This window comes from Pipistrellus kuhlii, unplaced genomic scaffold (genome assembly GCF_014108245.1).
Source record: "Pipistrellus kuhlii isolate mPipKuh1 unplaced genomic scaffold, mPipKuh1.p scaffold_m20_p_3, whole genome shotgun sequence".
In the NCBI taxonomy this organism is placed as follows: domain Eukaryota; kingdom Metazoa; phylum Chordata; class Mammalia; order Chiroptera; family Vespertilionidae; genus Pipistrellus; species Pipistrellus kuhlii.
This window is the reverse complement of record NW_023425529.1, coordinates 49,290,745-49,309,459: the sequence shown is the minus strand read 5'-3', so window position 1 is coordinate 49,309,459 and position 18,715 is coordinate 49,290,745. Positions and strand designations below refer to the sequence as shown.

Here is an 18,715-nt window from a genome sequence, read left to right as displayed (position 1 = left end):
AGTGGGTAGCTGACTGGGGAAGGGTTACATTGCAAGAAGTAAGGATGTAAGCTCTTTATTTATTTTTAAATATTTTTTATTGATTTTTCTCAGAGAGGAAGGGAGAGGGATAGACAGAAACATCGGTGAGGGAGAGCCATCGATCAGCCGCCTCCTACACACCCCCTACTGGGGATGTGCCCACAACCAACGTATATGCCCTTGACCGGAATCGAACCCGGGACCCTTCAGTCCACAGGCAGACGCTCTATCCACTGAGCCAAACCAGCTTTGGCAGGATGTAAGCTCTTTAGATGTGTAGAGTGGGTGGTGATTACAACTATAAACTGGAATACAGGGCTCTAAGAGTGACAGGCTAAGTGTGTATGGATTCCTGCAAGCTTGAGACTGACACAAATCTGTAGGTCACCAAGAGTTTAGGGCTGCACCTGGGACCTGGCTTGCCACATTCTCCCAGCACCAACACCCATCTTAATTAGCCACCTCCCACAGGAGGCCCTAGGGTGCTTGGGTGCTTATTAAAAGTTTCTCCATTTACCTGACAGGCGAATCTTAGCAGAGGCTGGCTGGCAGAGCTGATGAGCCAACACTAGAGGGAGTGGGAGGTGCAGGAGGTAGTGCTGTCCCAGGCTGTGGGTTTGAAAGTCACCAGTCAGGAAGTGAGGCCGACAGACGGAAGGGCGGGCAGGGGCGGGGAGTTGTGGGGCACAGCAGAAGGGGGCCTTCTGGAGTTTGGGGGCCGTGGGGCCATGGGCTTCAGGGCCAGAGGCTGCTGTTAGCCTGGCAAGGCAGGTTTGGGTAACATGCATGCCCAAAGGCAGCTGGCTATCGCTGCAGTGAGAGCAGAAGTCAAACGACATGAGGTAGCCAAGCAGGCTCTCAGCCGCCTCAGGAAACTGGCGGAGAGGGTGGGCGACTCGGAACTTCGTGACAGCATCCAGGCCTCACTGAACAGCATACGAGGTAAGAGAAGGGTGAGCTCCCACCTTGGGGGTATCGGGGGCCAGAAGGGGCATAGAAGAGTTTAATGGGTCCTACATCATTTCCCAGTGAGCCATTTCCTAGCAGTCCCCAAGATGGAGCTGGGATTTAGGGGAAGAATCGACTTGGAAAAGACAGAAAAAGACATGAGAGGTGTCTTTCTTCCTCTTTCCCCAACTCGGAGCCCTCTCCTAGGGGATCAAAACACAGGTCACTGCTGGGCTGACCTTCTTGGAAATGGAGAAGTGGTGAGCTTGGGGTAGGCTTGGACTCTGCCTGGGGAATCGGTGGCAGGAAGCAGTCTGGGGCAGGAGGTTCTGGGACTGGATAATGAGTTCATTCCCAGGACCCACGAGGGATCAGTGACCTCTTGTTCTCCAGCTGTACAGACAAACACACACACTAGTGCGTACACACATTGACATGACGACCGCACAGAGAATCTCAGGCTCCCAGGCACACACTACCATTCACGCAGCATGCTCTGCACAGCCGAGGTGCAGAGAAATGCCCCAGGACTCCTCTGGGTCCCCTCTCTTCCCCATGCTCCTGTTCCTCTCTTCCCCCCACACACCTTCCGCTCTACCTTCTGAGTGTCCTTAGCACAAGTGATGACAATGCAGGAAGGAAGTGCTGCCATGGCAACACCATCCGCCACATCCTCCTGCCCACCCCGGCTTCAACGCTGTGGTGTGGCCCTGGCAGGAAGGGCTCGTCCATCCATGAGGCACTAGTAACTGATGGCACCGGAGGTTTCTCTGGACCCTTCTTGTCTCATTGCCTCCGAGGTGGCAGAGAGCTAACAAAAGCGGGCTCCTCTGCTCAGGAAAGGTGCCTGGCAGAAGCACATCCTCCATATCGTGGTGTCTTCCAGCCTCTCCATTTTTAGCCGATACTTGGGGGTGGCAGATGGGGGCAGCAAAGAAGTGCCAGGAGTGCCAGATCTCTCTGCCGGTAAAGGCCGCCAGAGCACAACTTTGGGAAGGAACAGTTTGGTTCGGGTTCCGGAGAGAACAGTCTGATAATACCCTCCCTGTTGCCCTTCTGACGCTGGTGCCTCCTGTCCCCCACCCTTTGCCAAGAACCACAGCTGACACCTTCCCTGCAGCGTTAATTGTTGGAAAGGCAGACCTAGGAGAAGTGGCCCCGTGAGGCCTCCTAGGGAGGAACTCCAAGCCCCATTCCTGTGGGGGAAAAAGGGGGGAGAGGCCATGTCTAGGGCAGGTAGAGGCCTCTGCTTAGCTCTGGAGAACGGAGTGAGGAGGGGGAGAGGATGGAATCTCTGAGAAGACTCCACTTTTCGCAAGTGATTTGTTCCACTCTCCCCAAGAGCCAGGTTTCTGTGCCCTTTAAGGGGACACCTCAAGGAAAACTGGGGCCACCGATGGAAAGAAAAGAAAAAAAAAATTAAGCCGGAATCAACAAATCTCCTTCACTGTCTTTCAGAAAAAAACCCACTGAAGGGTCTCCTAGCCTGGGAATGGTGTTATCATGACTGCTGCCAGGGCGGGGTGTGGGGAGGCTGCGGGTCTCCAGGCAGGCCCGAGGAGGGGCTGGGTACAGGTCTAGGGGGAAACAAAGGGTATCCAGCATCCCCGTTCCGCCCTCCACCCTCCACCCCTACCAGGCCGCGCGCGCCACGGGCTCCTGCTCCAAGAGCCGCCCACGACAGCACTATTATAGTCTCGCCTGCGTCAGGAGGATGGGACGCCAAATTAGGGGGAACGCTGAGACTCCCCGAGTCCAGGGGTGGGTTCGCCGAGGCTGGCGGGAGGCCTCCCCTAACTCCCACCCCAGCCTTGTGGGGTCTACATCTCGGCTCCCCAGAGGCCTAACCCCTTGATCCTCCTCCCCCGGCTTGAGGACAGTGAGCCTTGCACTGCAGGGTCCCTAGAGAGTGGGAGCTACAGGAACTGAGGGAGGCTCCTTATATTCGGGGGCGCTGCATAACCCACATGTGGGTAACTAGTTGTGATGGTGGTGCCTCCATGAACCCCAAATCACATGGCAGTCTCCTCCCACCTCCCACCATGTACGCGGATCCCTCCTCTCGGCTTATCCCCGCTGTTTCTGAGGCACTCTTGGAGCTGGGGTTGCTATGGAGACGGGATGCATTTTAGTATGGGGGGGGGGGGGTGTCAGTCTGTAGACCTATTCCTTCTCCTTCCACCTCCAGCGGCAGCCTCTGGTTCCCATTTCTGCCCGGGCTGTTCGGAGCCCCCAGGCTTCCCCCTGCGGGAGGCACCCTCCCCTCCTCCCCATTCTAAGTTCCATGTTTGTCCCCGTTCCCAGGGGACACTTTTCAAGTTCACTTTGGGACAGTTGTGCTCAAAAAGTGGCCCCGTCGATGCATTGCCCGAGTTGGGGGTGCAGGTGGGCGAGAGGGCTGGGTTATGGGAAAGGAAAGCGTGCAAGGGCCTGGGGAGAGATAGGGGGTCTTGGGAACAGCATTTCGGGGTCCTCCACCTTTCTGCATCAGCTTCCCCAGAATTTTGCTCCGTTTCCGCGGCGGACTGTTCCCTCTTGGGCTGATTTTTACCCCTAGTCCCTACACGCCGCACCCCACAGCTGCGCTCCCTTGCTGTGCTGAGCTGGGGAGGGGGCTGGCGTGCTGGAGTGGGTGAGTCCAGGTCCCGGGGAATCCAGCCCAGGGTTTGGGAGGAAGATCCAGTCCTGGGTTTCGCGCCGCCTTCGCAGACAGCCGCGCCGGTGGAGGGGAGGTGGGGGAGCGATGGGGGGCGGGGGCTGCCTCCTCCTCAATGTGAGGGGAGCGCCCGGACACAGCGCGCATCCGGACCCAGCCGAGCCCCGGCGAGCCCCCCAGACCCTGCGCCCGGACCTCACGCCCCTCCCCTCCCAGACCCCGCACCCGCGGGTGCCCACCCCTCCGGCTTCCCCCCTTCCTCCCCCGCCGGCGACCGTACCTCCATCCCCAGCATCCTCCCCGCGCCCCTGCGAATCCCCCGCACGACCAGCCCCATTTAGCTCCCCACCCTCCTAGGGACCCCCTTCCGACCCTCCCCCGCGGCCCCTGCCCCCCGAGTCCCCCTTCCCCGCCTCTGCCTCCCCCGCACCCATTCCTCTCCTCCCCAAGCCTCCGGTCCCCCTGTCCCTCCCTCTCCCCTCTTTGCCCCCGCTCCTGTCTTCCCCGCCCTCCCCGCCCATTCAGCGCCCCCACCCAGGCCGGGGTGCACGGCCCGGCGCGCCTCCCTGGAGCAGCACCCAGGTCCCGGGGCTCCGACGGGGTGGGGGCGCAGGGCGGGGAGCATGGGGAGGGGGCGCCCCGTGTGATGGGCGGGGGGCGCAGGCGGAGGCGGCGGAGGCGGCGGCGACAGCGGAGCCGGGCCGGGGGCTCAGCGGGGTCCGGGGGCTGCGGGCGGCGAGCAGGGCGGCCCCATGGCCGGGCCCCCCTGAGGCGGTCCAGGGGAGCCCCCTCCCCTCCCCAGCTCGGGGGTCTCGGGGCCCCATGAGCCGGGGCGCGGGCGCGCTGCAGCGCCGGACAACGACCTACCTCATCTCGCTGACCCTGGTCAAGCTCGAGTCGGTGCCGCCGCCGCCGCCTTCCCCGTCCGCGGCCGCAGCAGCCGGCGCCCCCGGGACCAGGGGCGCGGAGCCCGGGGAGCCGGGCAGCCCCCGCGGCTCGGAGGAGCCGGGCAAGAAGCGGCACGAGCGCCTCTTCCACCGGCAGGATGCGCTGTGGATCAGCACGAGCAGCGCGGGCGCGGGGGCCGCCGAGGGCGCCGAGACCCCCGCGCTGTCCCCGGCCCCGGCCAGTCCCGCCCGCCCCGTCTCCCCGGCTCCCGGCCGCCGCCTCTCCCTCTGGGCCGCCCCCCCGGGGCCCCCGCTTTCCGGGGGGCTGAGCCCCGACCCCAAGCCCGGGGCAGCTCCCGCCTCCTCCCGGCGCCCCCTGCTCAGCAGCCCGAGCTGGGGGGGCCCGGAGCCCGAAGGCCGGACGGGCGGCGGCGTCCCCGGCTCGTCCTCCCCGCACCCGGGCACGGGCAGCCGGCGGCTGAAGGTGGCGCCTCCTCCGCCGGCTCCCAAGCCTTGCAAGACCGTGACCACGAGTGGCGCCAAAGCCGGCGGCGGGGGCAAGGGCGCAGGGAGCCGCCTGTCATGGCCCGAGAACGAGGGCAAGCCCAGGGTCAAGGGGTCAAAGAGCAGCGCCGGGCCCGGAGCTGCAGCCGCTGCTGCTGCGGCCGCAGGGGCGGGAGGAGCGGCAGCCGCGGCCTCTGGAGGGGTCGGAGCTGGGTCCGGAGCCCGAGGGAGGCTGTCCCCCCGGAAAGGCAAGAGCAAGACCTTGGACAACAGCGACTTGCACCCCGGACCACCTGCCGGCTCTCCTCCGCCCCTGTCCATCCCGGCGCCCTCGGCTCCAGCCGCTGCTCTCACCGTCGCCGCGATGCCAGCGGGGCCTGCACCTCCAAACACGCTGGAGCCCCCAGCTCCGGGGCTGAAACGCGGCCGGGAGGGGGGCCGAGCATCCACTCGGGATCGCAAGATGCTCAAGTTTATCAGCGGCATCTTCACCAAGAGCACAGGGGGGCCTCCCGGTACCGGGCCCCCCGCCGGACCCCCGGGCCTGCCCTCTGGCAGCGGGTCCCGGGAGCTGCTGGGCACCGAGCTCCGCACCTCCCCTAGTGAGTAGGACCGGAGTCTGGAGCCGGGAGGGGAGGGCGCCTGCCGGAGGCTCAGCCTGGGCTGGGGGAGCCTGTGCAGGACTGGCCTGGGGAAGGGGGTGGGGGAACCAGGCTGACCTCTCTGCCAAGGACTGGGGTGAGGATTAACGCGAGGTCCTGACAGGGCAGAGGAGCCCCATGGTGGGGCGTGAGAAATGACTTGATTTCAGGGGGAGTCAGAAAGCCTCAGAGCTTTCTGGGGAAATGGTACCCCTGGTCAGAATGACTGTGGGGAATTGCTCAAGCTCCAGGCCCCACTTCCAGCCCCCTGGAAACAGGACTGTGCCTTGCCCAGAGGGACATGGAAGGGGAAGGGGATTAGGAAGCCTCGGTTTCCCCTGAGCACTGGGGGCAGGTGGCATGAGAGTGACCTTGCAGGCAGCTGCCGGCCCTGGGCTGGGAGCAGGCTGGCGGGGCAGCAGGAAGGGGCTGTTCCTTTCCCTGCAGGTGGATTGGGAAGGCAGGGGACCTGGGGAGCTGGGGACTGGGTCGTGGGGAACAGGAACACTTGCAGTGAAGTGAGAGGGGGCGGAAGGAAGCTCATTTGCCCCAGTGCCCACCCAGGCCCAGCCTCATTGAAACCCCCAGGGAGATGCCCAGGAATGACTCAGGGGGGACCTGCTGCGAAGGCAGTTCTTCTTACCCCCACCCCCCACCCCCAGACTTGGGAGGGGTGTCTTTACTTCTTATCTTTTTCCTCCTGGAAGAGAGGCGAGGGACTCATGTTTAGCTCACACTCCTGGAGGGGAGCAGGTCGGGGAGCGGGGGCGGCTCCCGGGGTTTGGCTCCGGAGCGGGTGGGAGCAGATGGCTCCGGATCCCAGAGTTCCCGCCGCAGCTGCGGCGCCCCGGGAACGTCCGGCCGGTGTCAGGCGCGGGGGCTGGACCCGGCGGGCGGAAGGAGCATCCTGCCTCCTCCCACTCCTCCGGGCCTGTGGCTGCTCTCCGCCAGGGAGTGGCGCCCTTGCCCACGTTTCTTTGGGAGCATGCTTGTGGGGACCGTTATGGGGGAAGGGGGCATAGAAAACCCAGGCACCGTTCCTTGGGCTGTGGGGAGGGGTCAGGGCCTTCAGCCATTGACCTTGAAAAAGGGAAGGCATACCCCTCACCTCAGTTTCTCTCCTGTGAAATGGAGATTGAGGAAGATCCGCTCCCTCCTATGCCCCAGCCCCGCCTCCTAGGGTCGGCCGGGAGTCAGACAGGCCTTTGGGCAGGAGACCCTCTTAAATTCTTCCAGAGGGAAGGACCCACCGCTGTCAGGGCCCCGGTCTCAAGGTCTGGGGCAGGGACTTACAGTTTGGGGATGTGTTTTAAGGGAGATGCCAAGTGAAGTATTTTCGTCTTGCTGACTCCGTTGCTAAGCAACCACTGAGCGGCAGCAACAGCTGTGCGGAGAGCTGGCTAGGATGGGAGGACTGGGGACCACTCTCACACCCAGCCCTTCCACGCAGCTCCCCAGCCCAGGCAGGGTTCAGAGGGTTAAGAAAAGCTGCAGGAGGAGGAGTGGCTGAGGGTTGGAAGCCCTCCTGAGCCTGGAGCATCCCCTCTTATGGCTCCTTTCCCATTGCAGAGGCCGTGGTCAACAGCCAGGAATGGACTCTGAGCCGCTCCATTCCTGAACTGCGCCTGGTAGGTACCTGGTCCCCTTGTCTGCAGGAAGGCTGACCTCCTGTCCCCTGCGCTCTCAACTCTCTCTCCTTCATCTCCTCCTCCCTCTCTCTCTGTGAGAAAAGGGAATCGTTTTTGGTTTTTTTTAGTTCTCCTGAGATTCTACCTTCATGGCACCTTCTTGAGCCTACATCCTCACAACTTTTTCTCTAGTCTCTTTCCCCCTATTTATCCATGGTTATTTTTCAGGCTTCTCCTCACTTCTGGCATCTCTCCTATGGTCCTTCATGTTCTATTGCCTAGAATTGGGTAAAACTTTTCAACCAAACAGTGCCTAGACTATGACATGCTCTCTCCCTGCTCCCTATACACACAACTGGTATGTTTTCTAAATAGCAGAACACACACACACACACACACACACACACACACACAGTACTGAGTTGCTGAGATTACTCAGATTTTGGGGATTATTTCTTGCCATTCTCCTGGCCTGATCTTCCCAGATGCACTCCTGACTGTCATCCAGGCCCTGGGGGACCCTCCCTGGATGATCTAACACTGCCAGTCTCTTCAAGTTCTCCAGACCCAAGCATACTGCCACCTCCAAACTTCCATGATCTCTGCTCTACAACCTTGTCTGCAGGGTGTACTGGGCGATGCCAGGAGTGGGAAGTCATCGCTCATCCATCGGTTCCTGACTGGTTCCTACCAGGTGCTGGAGAAGACAGAGAGTGAGTTCTTAGGAGCCATAGTAAACTAAGGATTGGGGCCAGGGATCCAGGATTAATGACTAGGCAGTGTGGGGATGGAGACCAGAGGGAAGGATGAGGCCATGACAGCTAAAGTAGAGGGATGATGGGGTGGCCTGGTGACCTGTGACCCCTGACCTATCCCTTCCAACCTTTCTGCACAGGTGAGCAGCACAAGAAAGAGATGTTGGTGGATGGACAGACTCATCTGGTGTTGATCCGAGAGGAAGCTGGGGCACCTGATGCCAAGGTGAGGGTGAGGTATGGGGTGCGCAGGCTTGCTGGGGTCAGCACTGGCCAGGGGAGTGGGCTCTGGTTTCCCAGATCTAACTGGGAATAGCGTCGAAAGAAGTGGGCTTGTTTGACCCTCTCTTTGTCCCCTCATCCCCCGAAAGTTCTCAGGCTGGGCAGATGCTGTGATCTTGGTCTTCAGCCTGGAGGATGAGAACAGTTTCCAGGCCGTGAGCCGTCTCCACGGGCAGCTGAGCTCCCTTCGGGGGGAGGGACGAGGAGGTCTGGCGCTGGCGTTGGTGGGGACACAAGGTAAAGAGGGGCTGGGAAGGCACTACTGATGGCTACGGGGGCATTGCCCAACATACAAGGGGCCTTGGGGAGGTGTAGAAATGGCCACATGGATTCTAGTAACCTCTGGAAGGAGCCTGATCTCCAGATAAGGGAGCCATTAAACCAACACTAACAGCCCAGGACCTGAGCAGAGAGAAGGAGGCGCTTCCGGGAGGAAGGGACAGCTATCGTAGCATCTCCACCCTCCGAGATGTCGCCTGTCTTGTGTTCTTATGCTCTCATTTCCCGATGCCATCACCATGGGAAACAGAGCTCAGTCCCTAGTGCTGATGGGAAGCCTTTCCCACTCTCCCTTGCTGCAGCTGGGTCAGGCTGACACCTTTCAAAGGAACATATTTAAAACAAAGAGAAGCCACAAGTGAAATGATGTAGATAACACAGAGGGCAGAAAACCTTTTAAGGAAGTGATTCAGATGCTCAGCTTCTTCCACGACCACCTGTGTGAGGCCGGCAGGGCGGTCTGGATGCCCGTCCAGCAGGTGCCTGCTTCCACTTGTCGCTTGTCTCCAGGTTTCCCGGGGCAGAGCGAGCAGGCCACCTGCTACGCACGGCTATTCAGCCTTTTCCTAGTTCACTTGCCAGGTGCCCTCCCTTTCAGTTCAGGGTGCATTGGATTTGCAGGACAGGGTGATTGTCACTTGTGAGCCTCAACCATTATATATATATTTATTGATTTTTCACAGAGAGGAAGAGAGAGGGATAGAGTTAGAAACATCGATGAGAGAGAATCATCGATCAGCTGCCTCTTTTTTTTTTTTAATATATTTTATTGATTTTGTACAGAAAGGAAGGGAGAGAGATAGTTAGAAACACCGATGAGAGAGACATCGATCAGCTGCCTCTTGCACACCCCCTACTGGGGATGTGCCCGCAACCAAGGTACATGCCCTTGCCCGGAATCGAACCCGGGACTTTTCAGTCCGCAGGCCAATGCCCTAGCCACGGAGCCAAACCAGACCCGGCGCGCCTCAACCATTTTAGATCTTGTCAGGAAGCTGCACCCGACTCTGAAGTGTTTTCTGAAGACAGATACAGAGTGCCCTCAGCCTGCTCATAACGCAGCTGGGCATCTGAGCCCGGGCCAGAACTTAAAGGAGGCCATGCACTCCGTTCCACCGGCCACAGGAGGGAGACGCTTTCACACCCTGTCACACCCTGTCCCTGGTGGGTCCAGTCTGGGCCTGGAGCCCAGGGGAAAGGAAAGCAGGATGCATGGGGCAGGGCCTTGATCGCGCTTCTCGCCGGTGCCCGCAGACAGGATCAGCGCTTCCTCCCCCCGGGTGGTGGGCGACGCTCGTGCCAGAGCGCTGTGCGCGGACATGAAACGCTGCAGCTACTACGAGACGTGTGCGACCTACGGGCTCAACGTGGACCGCGTCTTCCAGGAGGGTGAGTGTGGTCCTCCCAGCACACGCGGGAAACGGGGCCTGAGGCCGGGATCGTCTTAGAGGTTGCACATCCAGGCCTCTGTCTGTGTAGGTCATTATAGGCAGGTCATTAGCCTGTGGGAGGCAGGGAGGTCAGAGAAGTCTTGCTTAACAGCCACAGGTCTCTCTGGACTAGAGGAGCTGGGAAGGCTCCATGTGGCACGAAGGCCACGCTGATAAGGAATGTGGGGCCTATGTTATCGCATGGGGGTGTCTCAAAACTGGGCACTGAAGGGGGTTCTTGGGTATCTGCCCTGCTCACACCTCCTTCCCCTCCCCACTCCAGTGGCCCAGAAGGTGGTGACCTTACGCAAACAGCAACAGCTCCTGGCTGCCTGCAAATCCCTGCCTAGCTCCCCAAGCCACTCAGCTGCTTCCACTCCCGTAGCTGGGCAGGTGAGTTGGGGGTTTCAGGGTCCACAGAGGGGCTGGTAAGGATCTGAGTGTCTGGTGATCCAAGGAGAGGTTCAGAGTGCCCAAGGAGGCTGTGTGTGTGTGTGTGTGTGTGTGTGTGTGTGTGTGTTTGTGTGGCGGGGGGGGGATGGAAGTGGGGATGGTAGAGACACCATTTGTAAAAGTGCGTTGGACTGGAAAACCACATGGTTTCAAACATCGTTTGCAATGTCCTTGAGCAAGTCACCTAAACCTCCCAAGGTTATTAGGAAAATTATATGGCAAAAACTTGTGAAGTCAACTTTGTAAAACGAAAGCACTATGACTATGCTAGTGAGGAGTTTGCTTACTAATGCTAATACACATAAATGGTGATGAGATCAAGGGATTCCTCGGGTTCCTCATAATCAGCTGTAACTGATGCTTGGTGGGATGGGAGCATCTCAGCTACTTTGACTTCTCCAGGCTAGTAACGGGGGCCACACTAGCGACTACTCTTCTTCCCTCCCGTCCTCACCCAACGTGGGTCATCGCGAGCTCCGAGCTGAGGCAGTGGCCGTGGCTGGACTGAGCACACCAGGGTCCCTGCACCGGGCAGCCAAGCGCAGGACCAGCCTTTTTGCGGTATTGGATATGCTGACCCCCGTCCTCTGTTCCCCCGTTACCTGCCCATCTTCCCTGGTCCCTAGACCCCTCTTTTGGGCCCTTTCTTCATCTGTCTTTCCTGTCCTTCCACCAGTGTATCCCTCCACCCAGCCTCTAACTATGCCAATAACCATTCCAGAATCGCCGGGGCAGCGACTCTGAAAAGCGGAGCTTGGACAGTCGGGGAGAGACAACGGGGAGTGGGCGAGCCATTCCCATTAAGCAGGTGGGTGGCCCAGGGGCGGAGGGCGGGCCGGAGGTGGCTGATCCTACCTGGGCTCCCCCACATGTCTTTCTCCGTCCCCAGAGCTTCCTACTGAAGCGAAGCGGCAATTCCTTGAACAAAGAGTGGAAGAAGAAATACGTGACCCTGTCCAGTAACGGCTTCCTGCTCTACCACCCCAGCATTAACGTGAGTGGCAGAGGCCGGCCGGCCTCAGGGCTGGCCTTAGACGCCTTCCAGCTCTACGAGTCTGTGCCTCCGACAAACACTAATATTTCTGGGAAGCTCCTCTGGTTCTCTTAGGCTTAGCAAGCACGTTGAAGGTTAGGTACCTCCCAGGTGCCATCCGGGGGAGAAACGGTGACGTTCAGCCTAGGGAGAGCATGGAGAAAGGGCCTCCACCTGGCCTGCCGCTCAGGGAACGCTTTCTGGGGGAGACAAGGCTGAGCCAATGCTGGGTGGCCCATCCCCTGGAAGCTCACCTCAGCCCACTGAGCTCTACGAGACCCCCCCCCCCCTTTATATACTACATTTTTATTGATTTCAGAGAGGAAGGGAGAGGCAGAGAGAGACAGAAACATCAATAATGAGAGTGAATCATTGGCTGTCTCCTGCACGCCCCCTACTGGGGATTGAGCCCAAAACCAGAGCATATGCCCTGACTGGGTATTCAACCACTGAGCCATGCTGGCCAGGATTTTTTTCTTTTCTTTAAAAATTAAAAAAATTGTATATATATATATATATATATAAAATTGATTTTTTACAGAGAGGAAGGGAGAGAGGGATAGAGAGCTAGAAACATTGATGAGAGAGAAACATCGATCAGCTGCCTCCTGCACCCCCCCACCCCCCACTGGGATGTGCCTGAAACCAAGGTACATGCCCTTGACCGGAATCAAACCTGGGACCTTTCAGTCTGCAGGTCGACGCTCTATCACTGAGCCAAACTGGTTTTGGCTAAAAAATTATTTAAAAATTTTTTTCTACGAGCCCCCCTTCCCCACCCCCTTCCCCCACTTGATTCCTTCTCTACTCCCTACTATTGGTTGCTTCCCAGCACTACCAAGGAACTCAACCTTCCCTATATTCTCAACCCCTGCGCCCTTCCAGGACTACATCCACAGTACCCACGGCAAGGAGATGGACTTGCTACGAACAACAGTCAAAGTCCCTGGCAAGCGGCCCCCACGGGCCATCTCTGCTTTCGGCCCCTCAGCCAGCATCAATGGGCTCGTCAAGGACATGAGCACCGTCCAGATGGGTGAAGGCCCTGGTGAGTGGGGCTCATGACAGAGGAGCCAGGGCCAGGGGAAAGGAGGGGCAGCAGGGAAGTAGGGACTGGATTCGTGAGAAGGCGGGTGATAAAGATGCACCACTAAGGCATGAGTGGCTCGCTGAGGTTTTATATTCTTCTCCCTCCAACAGACGCCACTACTCCCACTCCAAGCTCCAGCTCCAGCCCAAGTTCCCTGCAGCCACCATCAGACCAGACATCCAAGCACTTGCTGAAGCCAGACCGGAATTTGGCCCGAGCCCTCAGCACTGGTCAGTGAGAACCCATCTTCCATCCACTCTCTTCCAGATCCGGATGGGATGTGGGTGGGAAATGAAATTGGGGCGGACACTTGGAGACTGGAATCCAATGCATGAGTGCATATATTAAGCATCTACTGGATACAGGCACCAAGCTCAGCATTATCATGTTCATCATGATGTTTAAGACAAGAGGGTTCTAGAGCTAAATTGCCTGAACTTGAATCCTGGCTTGCCGCTGGGTCAAGTTACTTGATCTCTCCATGACTCAGTTTCCTCTCTATAAAATGGAGATAACAGTTTCTATCTGAGAAGGTTGCTTTAAGGCTTAAAAAAACTTGAGAACATTGTCTAGCACATGGTCAGCATTCAGTGCTTGGAATGTTCAGAAATATATATATATATATATATATATATATATATATATATGTATTTTTCCCCTTAATTTATTTAAAATAGCAAGTAACATTGTAACAAGTAACCCTTACAACAACCTTGTCAGGTCAAGATTATTATCCCCATTTTAGGGATGAAGAAACTGAGGCTCAGAAGATTAAGTGACTTGCTCAAGGTCTCAAGGCCAGTAAGTGGCAGAGCCAGGATCTGAGTACAGGTCTGACTCTAAACCACTCATCTGCCCACTTCCTCAGGAATAATCAAGGGGGACCTCCTGGAGAGGGACTGTTGAAAGGAGGGGATCCTAAAATGCCAAAGCTAGTTCAGGGGAGGAGGCAGGCTATGACGAAGTCAGGAAATCTGTGGAGGGGCAGCTGAGGCAGCTGTGTCTCCCTTCCTAAGACTGTACCCCATCTGGAGACCTGAGCCTGAGCCGGGAACCCCCTCCTTCTCCCATGGTGAAGAAGCAGAGGAGGAAAAAATTGACAACACCGTCTAAGACGGAAGGCTCCGCTGGACAGGCTGAAGGTGAGGCCTTAATGGGGGGTTGCACTCCCACTGTGGACCCTCCCCCCTAACTCCAGATCCCTGGCCCAGTTCCTACAGGAAGAGGAGAAGGGTCTGAGCTGAGTGCTTGACTATCATTACCACTTTGCACATAATTTAGTGAAAAAAAATGAATGGACACCCCTCAGCCTTGTCCTTCCTCTTGCTGCCCAGTCAATGCCTTTTACCCCAGCAGTTCCCAGCACCCCATGATCAATGACCCCTCTCCTAATGACCCTCTACTTCCCCTTCCTGCCCTCAACTCTGTTTACCACCTCAGCTCCTGCTCCCAGAGCCTTATGGCCCCCAGGGAGTCAGCCCCTGATCTCCATGTCCCCCTTGGACTCCTCAGCTCCTGACCATCCAGCCCCTGCTCCCAGTAACTTCCTGTGATCGTCAAGCTCCCCTGACAGCTCTTGACCCCAGTGAAGCCCCCAAATATTCAGGACTTCTCAACCCCAGGCCCCCTCACCACCCAGGCCTGTAGCTTTCCCCTTATTTACTCAGATCCTGCCCATCCCTTCCCCGCCCAGAGTCCCGGCTCCTCATTGACCATGATAACCGGTCCCCACCGCCCCTGCTCTCTGCTGGGTGCTCAGACCCAGGCTCCAGATCTGCCTGCTCTCATGGCTCTTGGCTTCCGCTCTACTCTGCTCCGGGGCCACTGACTTTAGTTCTGCTTTCTCTCCCCACCTGTCTGTCCTGCTTTGTCTCTGGCACTCTGTCACTCTCTCCATCTCTCCATCTACCTCGTTCTCTTTCTTGGTCTTTTTCTCTGTTCTGCTCTCTATTCTATCTCTATATCCTTCGCTTCGGGAAACCAGCCAAGCGCAAAATGTGGAAACTAAAATCCTTTGGTAGTTTAAGAAATATTTATAAAGCAGGTAACAAGCGGGGAGCTGGGAGGGGCGCTCAGCTGGGGTGCAGAGGGGTGGGGGTGCCCCTGCCTTCCCCTGCATGTGCTCGGGCTTCCTGCTCCCCACCCCCCACCTCTGCTTCCCCAGCCCTTCTGCCCACTCCCAGGGGCTTGTGATGGACATCAGGGGGGAAGGATTGGGGAAGGCAGCTCCTGCTTGAACTCTCTCCCTCATGACCCCATCCCATCCCCCCACCCAGAGGAAAACTTCGAGTTCTTGATCGTGTCCAGCACTGGTCAGACGTGGCACTTTGAGGCCGCCAGTTTTGAGGAGCGGGATGCCTGGGTCCAGGCAATCGAGAGTCAGATCCTAGCCAGCCTGCAATGCTGTGAGAGCAGCAAGGTCAAGGTAATGGCGGTGAAAGGTTTGGGGGGAAAGCAGAGGTGAGTGTCTGAGGAGTCTGGAGAAGGGTTCCGAGGGAGAATCAGTAATAATAATCCCAGCCGTTTCCCCAGCTGCGCACAGACAGCCAAAGCGAAGCCGTGGCTATCCAGGCGATCCGGAACGCCAAGGGGAACTCCATCTGCGTGGACTGCGGGGCTCCCAGTGAGCACAAGAGGGCAGCGGAGGGGCCCCGGAGGGAGTGTGGTTCGCTGGCGTTGGCGGTTTCGGGGCGGGTGCCGGTGTTTGCCCTCGGGGAGCCAACATCTCCCTCCGTCCCCAGACCCCACGTGGGCCAGTTTGAACCTGGGCGCGCTCATCTGCATCGAGTGCTCGGGCATCCACCGGAACCTGGGCACGCACCTGTCCCGCGTGCGCTCGCTGGATCTGGACGACTGGCCCCGGGAGCTGACCCTGGTGCTGACGGCGATTGGCAATGACATGGCGAACCGCGTGTGGGAGAGCAACACGCGGGGCCGAGCCAAACCCACGCGGGACTCCTCGCGGTATGTGCGAGGGAACAGATGGGGGGGGCTCCCTTAGAGGGTCCCCAGGAGGGGGAGGGGATCATGAGTGGGGAGGGGTCCCGAGAGCCCTTCCCATGGATCCCTGTCTTGCAGGGAGGAGCGTGAGTCCTGGATTCGCGCCAAGTACGAGCAGCTGCTGTTCCTGGCGCCGCTGGGCGCTCCGGAGGAGCCGCTGGGCCGCCAGCTGTGGGCCGCCGTGCAGGCCCAGGACGTGGCCGCCGTCCTCCTGCTTCTGGCCCACGCGCGACACGGGCCGCTGGACACCAGCGTCGAGGACCCGCAGCTTCGCTCCCCGCTGCACCTGGCGGCCGAGCTGGCCCACGTGGTCATCACGCAGCTGCTGGTGTGGGTACGTGCGTGGCGGGGGGTGGGGATGGGGGGTGAAGGGGCCTTGGAGGGCTCCGCTCGCTCGGAAACAGCCCGGCAGGGGGCGCCTGGCACCCTCCCAGGGACCCTGGAAGCCCTGGGGAGCGGCGTGCAGGCGGCCCCGGGGCTGCGCGGTGACCGGCCGTTCCGCCCGCAGTACGGCGCCGACGTGGCCGCCCGGGACGCGCAGGGCCGCACCGCGCTGTTCTACGCCCGCCAGGCCGGGAGCCAGCTGTGCGCCGACATCCTCCTGCAGCACGGCTGCCCCGGCGAGGGCGGCAGCGCGGCCGCCGCGCCCGGCATCCTCGCCACGCCCAGCCCCCGCCGCCGCAGCAGCGCCGCCAGCCTGGGCCGCGCCGACGCCCCCGTCGCGCTGGTATAGTTGCCCGGCGGGAGAGACACCCCCACGGGCCGCCGAGCACGACCGCACCGGGTGGACCGCTGGACAGATGCACCCACTCACCACTCCAGTCCGCCCCCCCACGCCCCGTGAGAGCACTTCTTCCCCCCACGAAGGCACAGCCCTCACGCCCCCCTTCCCCCCCAGAAGACACAAACTCACCTCCCTCTCCCCCACGAGGCATGGAGACCCCGCCCAACACGCCCCCCTCCTCTCCCTCCACTGTTTGCACCCTCGGATTGCTCTGGGTCTACCCGTTTGGTGTTTGAGGAAGGGGACGCCCGCGCTTCCCCTGCCCCTGGGCCAGCGATGCCCACTCGCGCCCCCTAAGGGCGGGGGAAACGATCCCGTCCTGCCTGTGCTTGACAATCCCAAGGCCTGGAGCACACCCCCAGGCTGGCTCCTGGGGCCACGCCGCCGAGCCAGAGGGAGGGCTTCATTGGGGAGGGCTAGCCCCGGGACTTGGGGCCAATAAGGGACCCTACCCCTTCCATGCTAATCTCACTGCCCAGTGAAGGGGAAGGGCAGCGAGGGGCAGGACCCCTGCTGCCCACGAGGGGTAGGGGGTCCCCAACCCTTTCCGTGAAAGGGACCATGAGGAGTGGAAATCCAGACGTCCCCCTAAAGCCACCCATGGATGGAAGCTAAAGGGCTGGGGGAGCCAGGAGCCTGGGCCCCTCTTCATTAACTATCTGAGGAGGGAGGAGGGATGGAGCAGGAGCAGGCTAAGGGGGCTGGGTAGCAGCCTTGTAATTTATTGCTTTGTTCCCCAACAAGGGGACAGGGGTGGGCAGGGGCTTGGGGAGGGCATTTCAGGGTAGGGAACGCCAAGGGTGGGAAGAGGGTGGGGTAGGGCGGGGGTGCTCTTGGGTTGTGAGTGTCTGTGACCGTGACTGCGTACCTGTGACTGTGCAGCGCCCGTGGTGATCTGGGGTAGGGGGCACCCCTACAATGGGACCCCTGTCCCACTATTTTTCATATACAGCCCCTCCCTCCCACTGGAGCTTCTCCAGACCCATCCCTCCACCCCACGATCCCTCCCAGCCAGGGTAAAAAGGTGTGAGGTGGCTGGGAGGGTTTCCAGGCCCGCTGCCCTATCCCCAGAAAATGGGCGGTGGGGTGGACTTACCTGGCCCCGCCCTGCCTCCCTCAGTCAACCCAGGTCCTCTGTGTCAGTGGTTTCGGTCATTTTTTTTTTTTTTTTTCTTGGCTAAAATATTTTGCAAAGGACCAGGTCATTGGGAAGGGGAGGGGGCATTGCCCCCATCTCCTCAGACAGGTGGTGTGAATCTTCAACAGCAATTAAAGAGGAAATGATTTTGTCTAGGGGGTACGCTGCTGGTCTGTTCTTGAAGAAGTGGGTCAGGGAACGGCCTTGGGCAAGGGGGCGGGGACTGGAGGTGGGAGAGGGCCACCCGTAGAGGGTACTTCCTGCTGTGGCTGGTGGCAGGGTATTGTCAGTCTCTAAGGGCACCGAGGTGATAGGTCAGATACGCCGTCATGTACAACAGTTTTGAGTTCGTGTAGAAGAAGGAGACAGGCAGGTCAGAGCAACAGTGGGGATCCAGGGAGCAGAGGAGTGACTCCCAAGGTGACCCGGTTCTGGTCAAGGAGTTAGGGCGTGGAGTTTAGAGGAGAGAAAGGGAGGGGGGCTGCTTGGAGAAGTGAGAGGATGGGGCAGTTTTGGTTAAGAGCAGGAACTTTGGAGTCAGATCTAATTTTGAAACTGGGCCCTCCACCTCATAGCCAGGTTGCCTTGGTTAGGTTTACCGGAGTGGTATGTCTTGGGCACCTGGTAAGGGATCCAGGGCCAGCCCGTGGAAGACTGTCCCAGGCTAGCCTGCTCACCTGGAGCACCTGGTGCCGGAAGTAGAGCTTATTACACTAAGATTCTTCTCTTGGCCAAGAGGGAAGAGGGACAAGATCTCCTGACTGCAGAGTCCCTGATGTCCATGAAACCCACGCCCAGTCGATGCAGACTTTTGCCCACTTCCGCTTCATCCACAGGACCAGTGAGGCCAGAGCATCCCATGGCCAGTGCTGCCTCCAATCGCTGCAGCACTTGCTTAGCATGTAGCCAGTTCAGCTGTTCATTCTTCATGTGCAGCCAAAGTGTTTGCCCTGGGAGAGGGCTGGGTGGGGTGGTATTGGGCTAGCAGCCAACACAGGCTTGGCACAGCCACCCACGTGTTGTCATCCACCTTGACGGACCAGTCAACGGCCCACTGTCTTCCAGTAGAGTTGGTGCCGGCTCTCAGCCCCAAGATGGACATTCAGCTGCAGGGGAGCCACCAAGCTAGTTAGATGTGGTTACAGCAATGGGCCCAGGTCCCATCCACATGGAGGCCCTGGTTCTG

The 18,715-nt window shown here is 59.3% G+C and overlaps 1 protein-coding gene across 4 annotated transcripts; it reads left to right on the top strand.

Annotated features, from left to right (window-relative positions):
- Positions 1 to 711: 711 nt before the first annotated feature.
- On the top strand, positions 712 to 17,684 carry AGAP2 (ArfGAP with GTPase domain, ankyrin repeat and PH domain 2). Of its 4 annotated transcripts, none has more exons than XM_036458060.2 (19): positions 757 to 963; positions 7,227 to 7,285; positions 7,911 to 7,998; positions 8,181 to 8,266; positions 8,412 to 8,559; positions 9,856 to 9,990; positions 10,315 to 10,424; positions 10,887 to 11,045; positions 11,206 to 11,292; positions 11,374 to 11,478; positions 12,403 to 12,565; positions 12,718 to 12,837; positions 13,624 to 13,749; positions 14,592 to 14,651; positions 14,884 to 15,032; positions 15,140 to 15,230; positions 15,349 to 15,571; positions 15,686 to 15,941; positions 16,116 to 16,590. In XM_036458060.2, exons 1-19 carry the CDS (start codon positions 804 to 806, stop codon positions 16,338 to 16,340), a joined length of 2,550 nt encoding a protein of 849 aa, XP_036313953.1. In that variant the 5' UTR covers positions 757 to 803; the 3' UTR covers positions 16,341 to 16,590. The 4 variants fall into 4 exon arrangements, with proteins under 4 accessions (XP_036313954.1, XP_036313953.1, XP_036313951.1 ...); XM_036458058.2 differs by lacking the exon at positions 757 to 963 and adding an exon at positions 3,730 to 5,618 and having other exon boundaries at positions 16,116 to 17,684; XM_036458061.2 differs by lacking the exon at positions 14,592 to 14,651 and having other exon boundaries at positions 712 to 963; positions 16,116 to 17,684.
- The last annotated feature ends 1,031 nt before the right edge of the window (positions 17,685 to 18,715 follow it).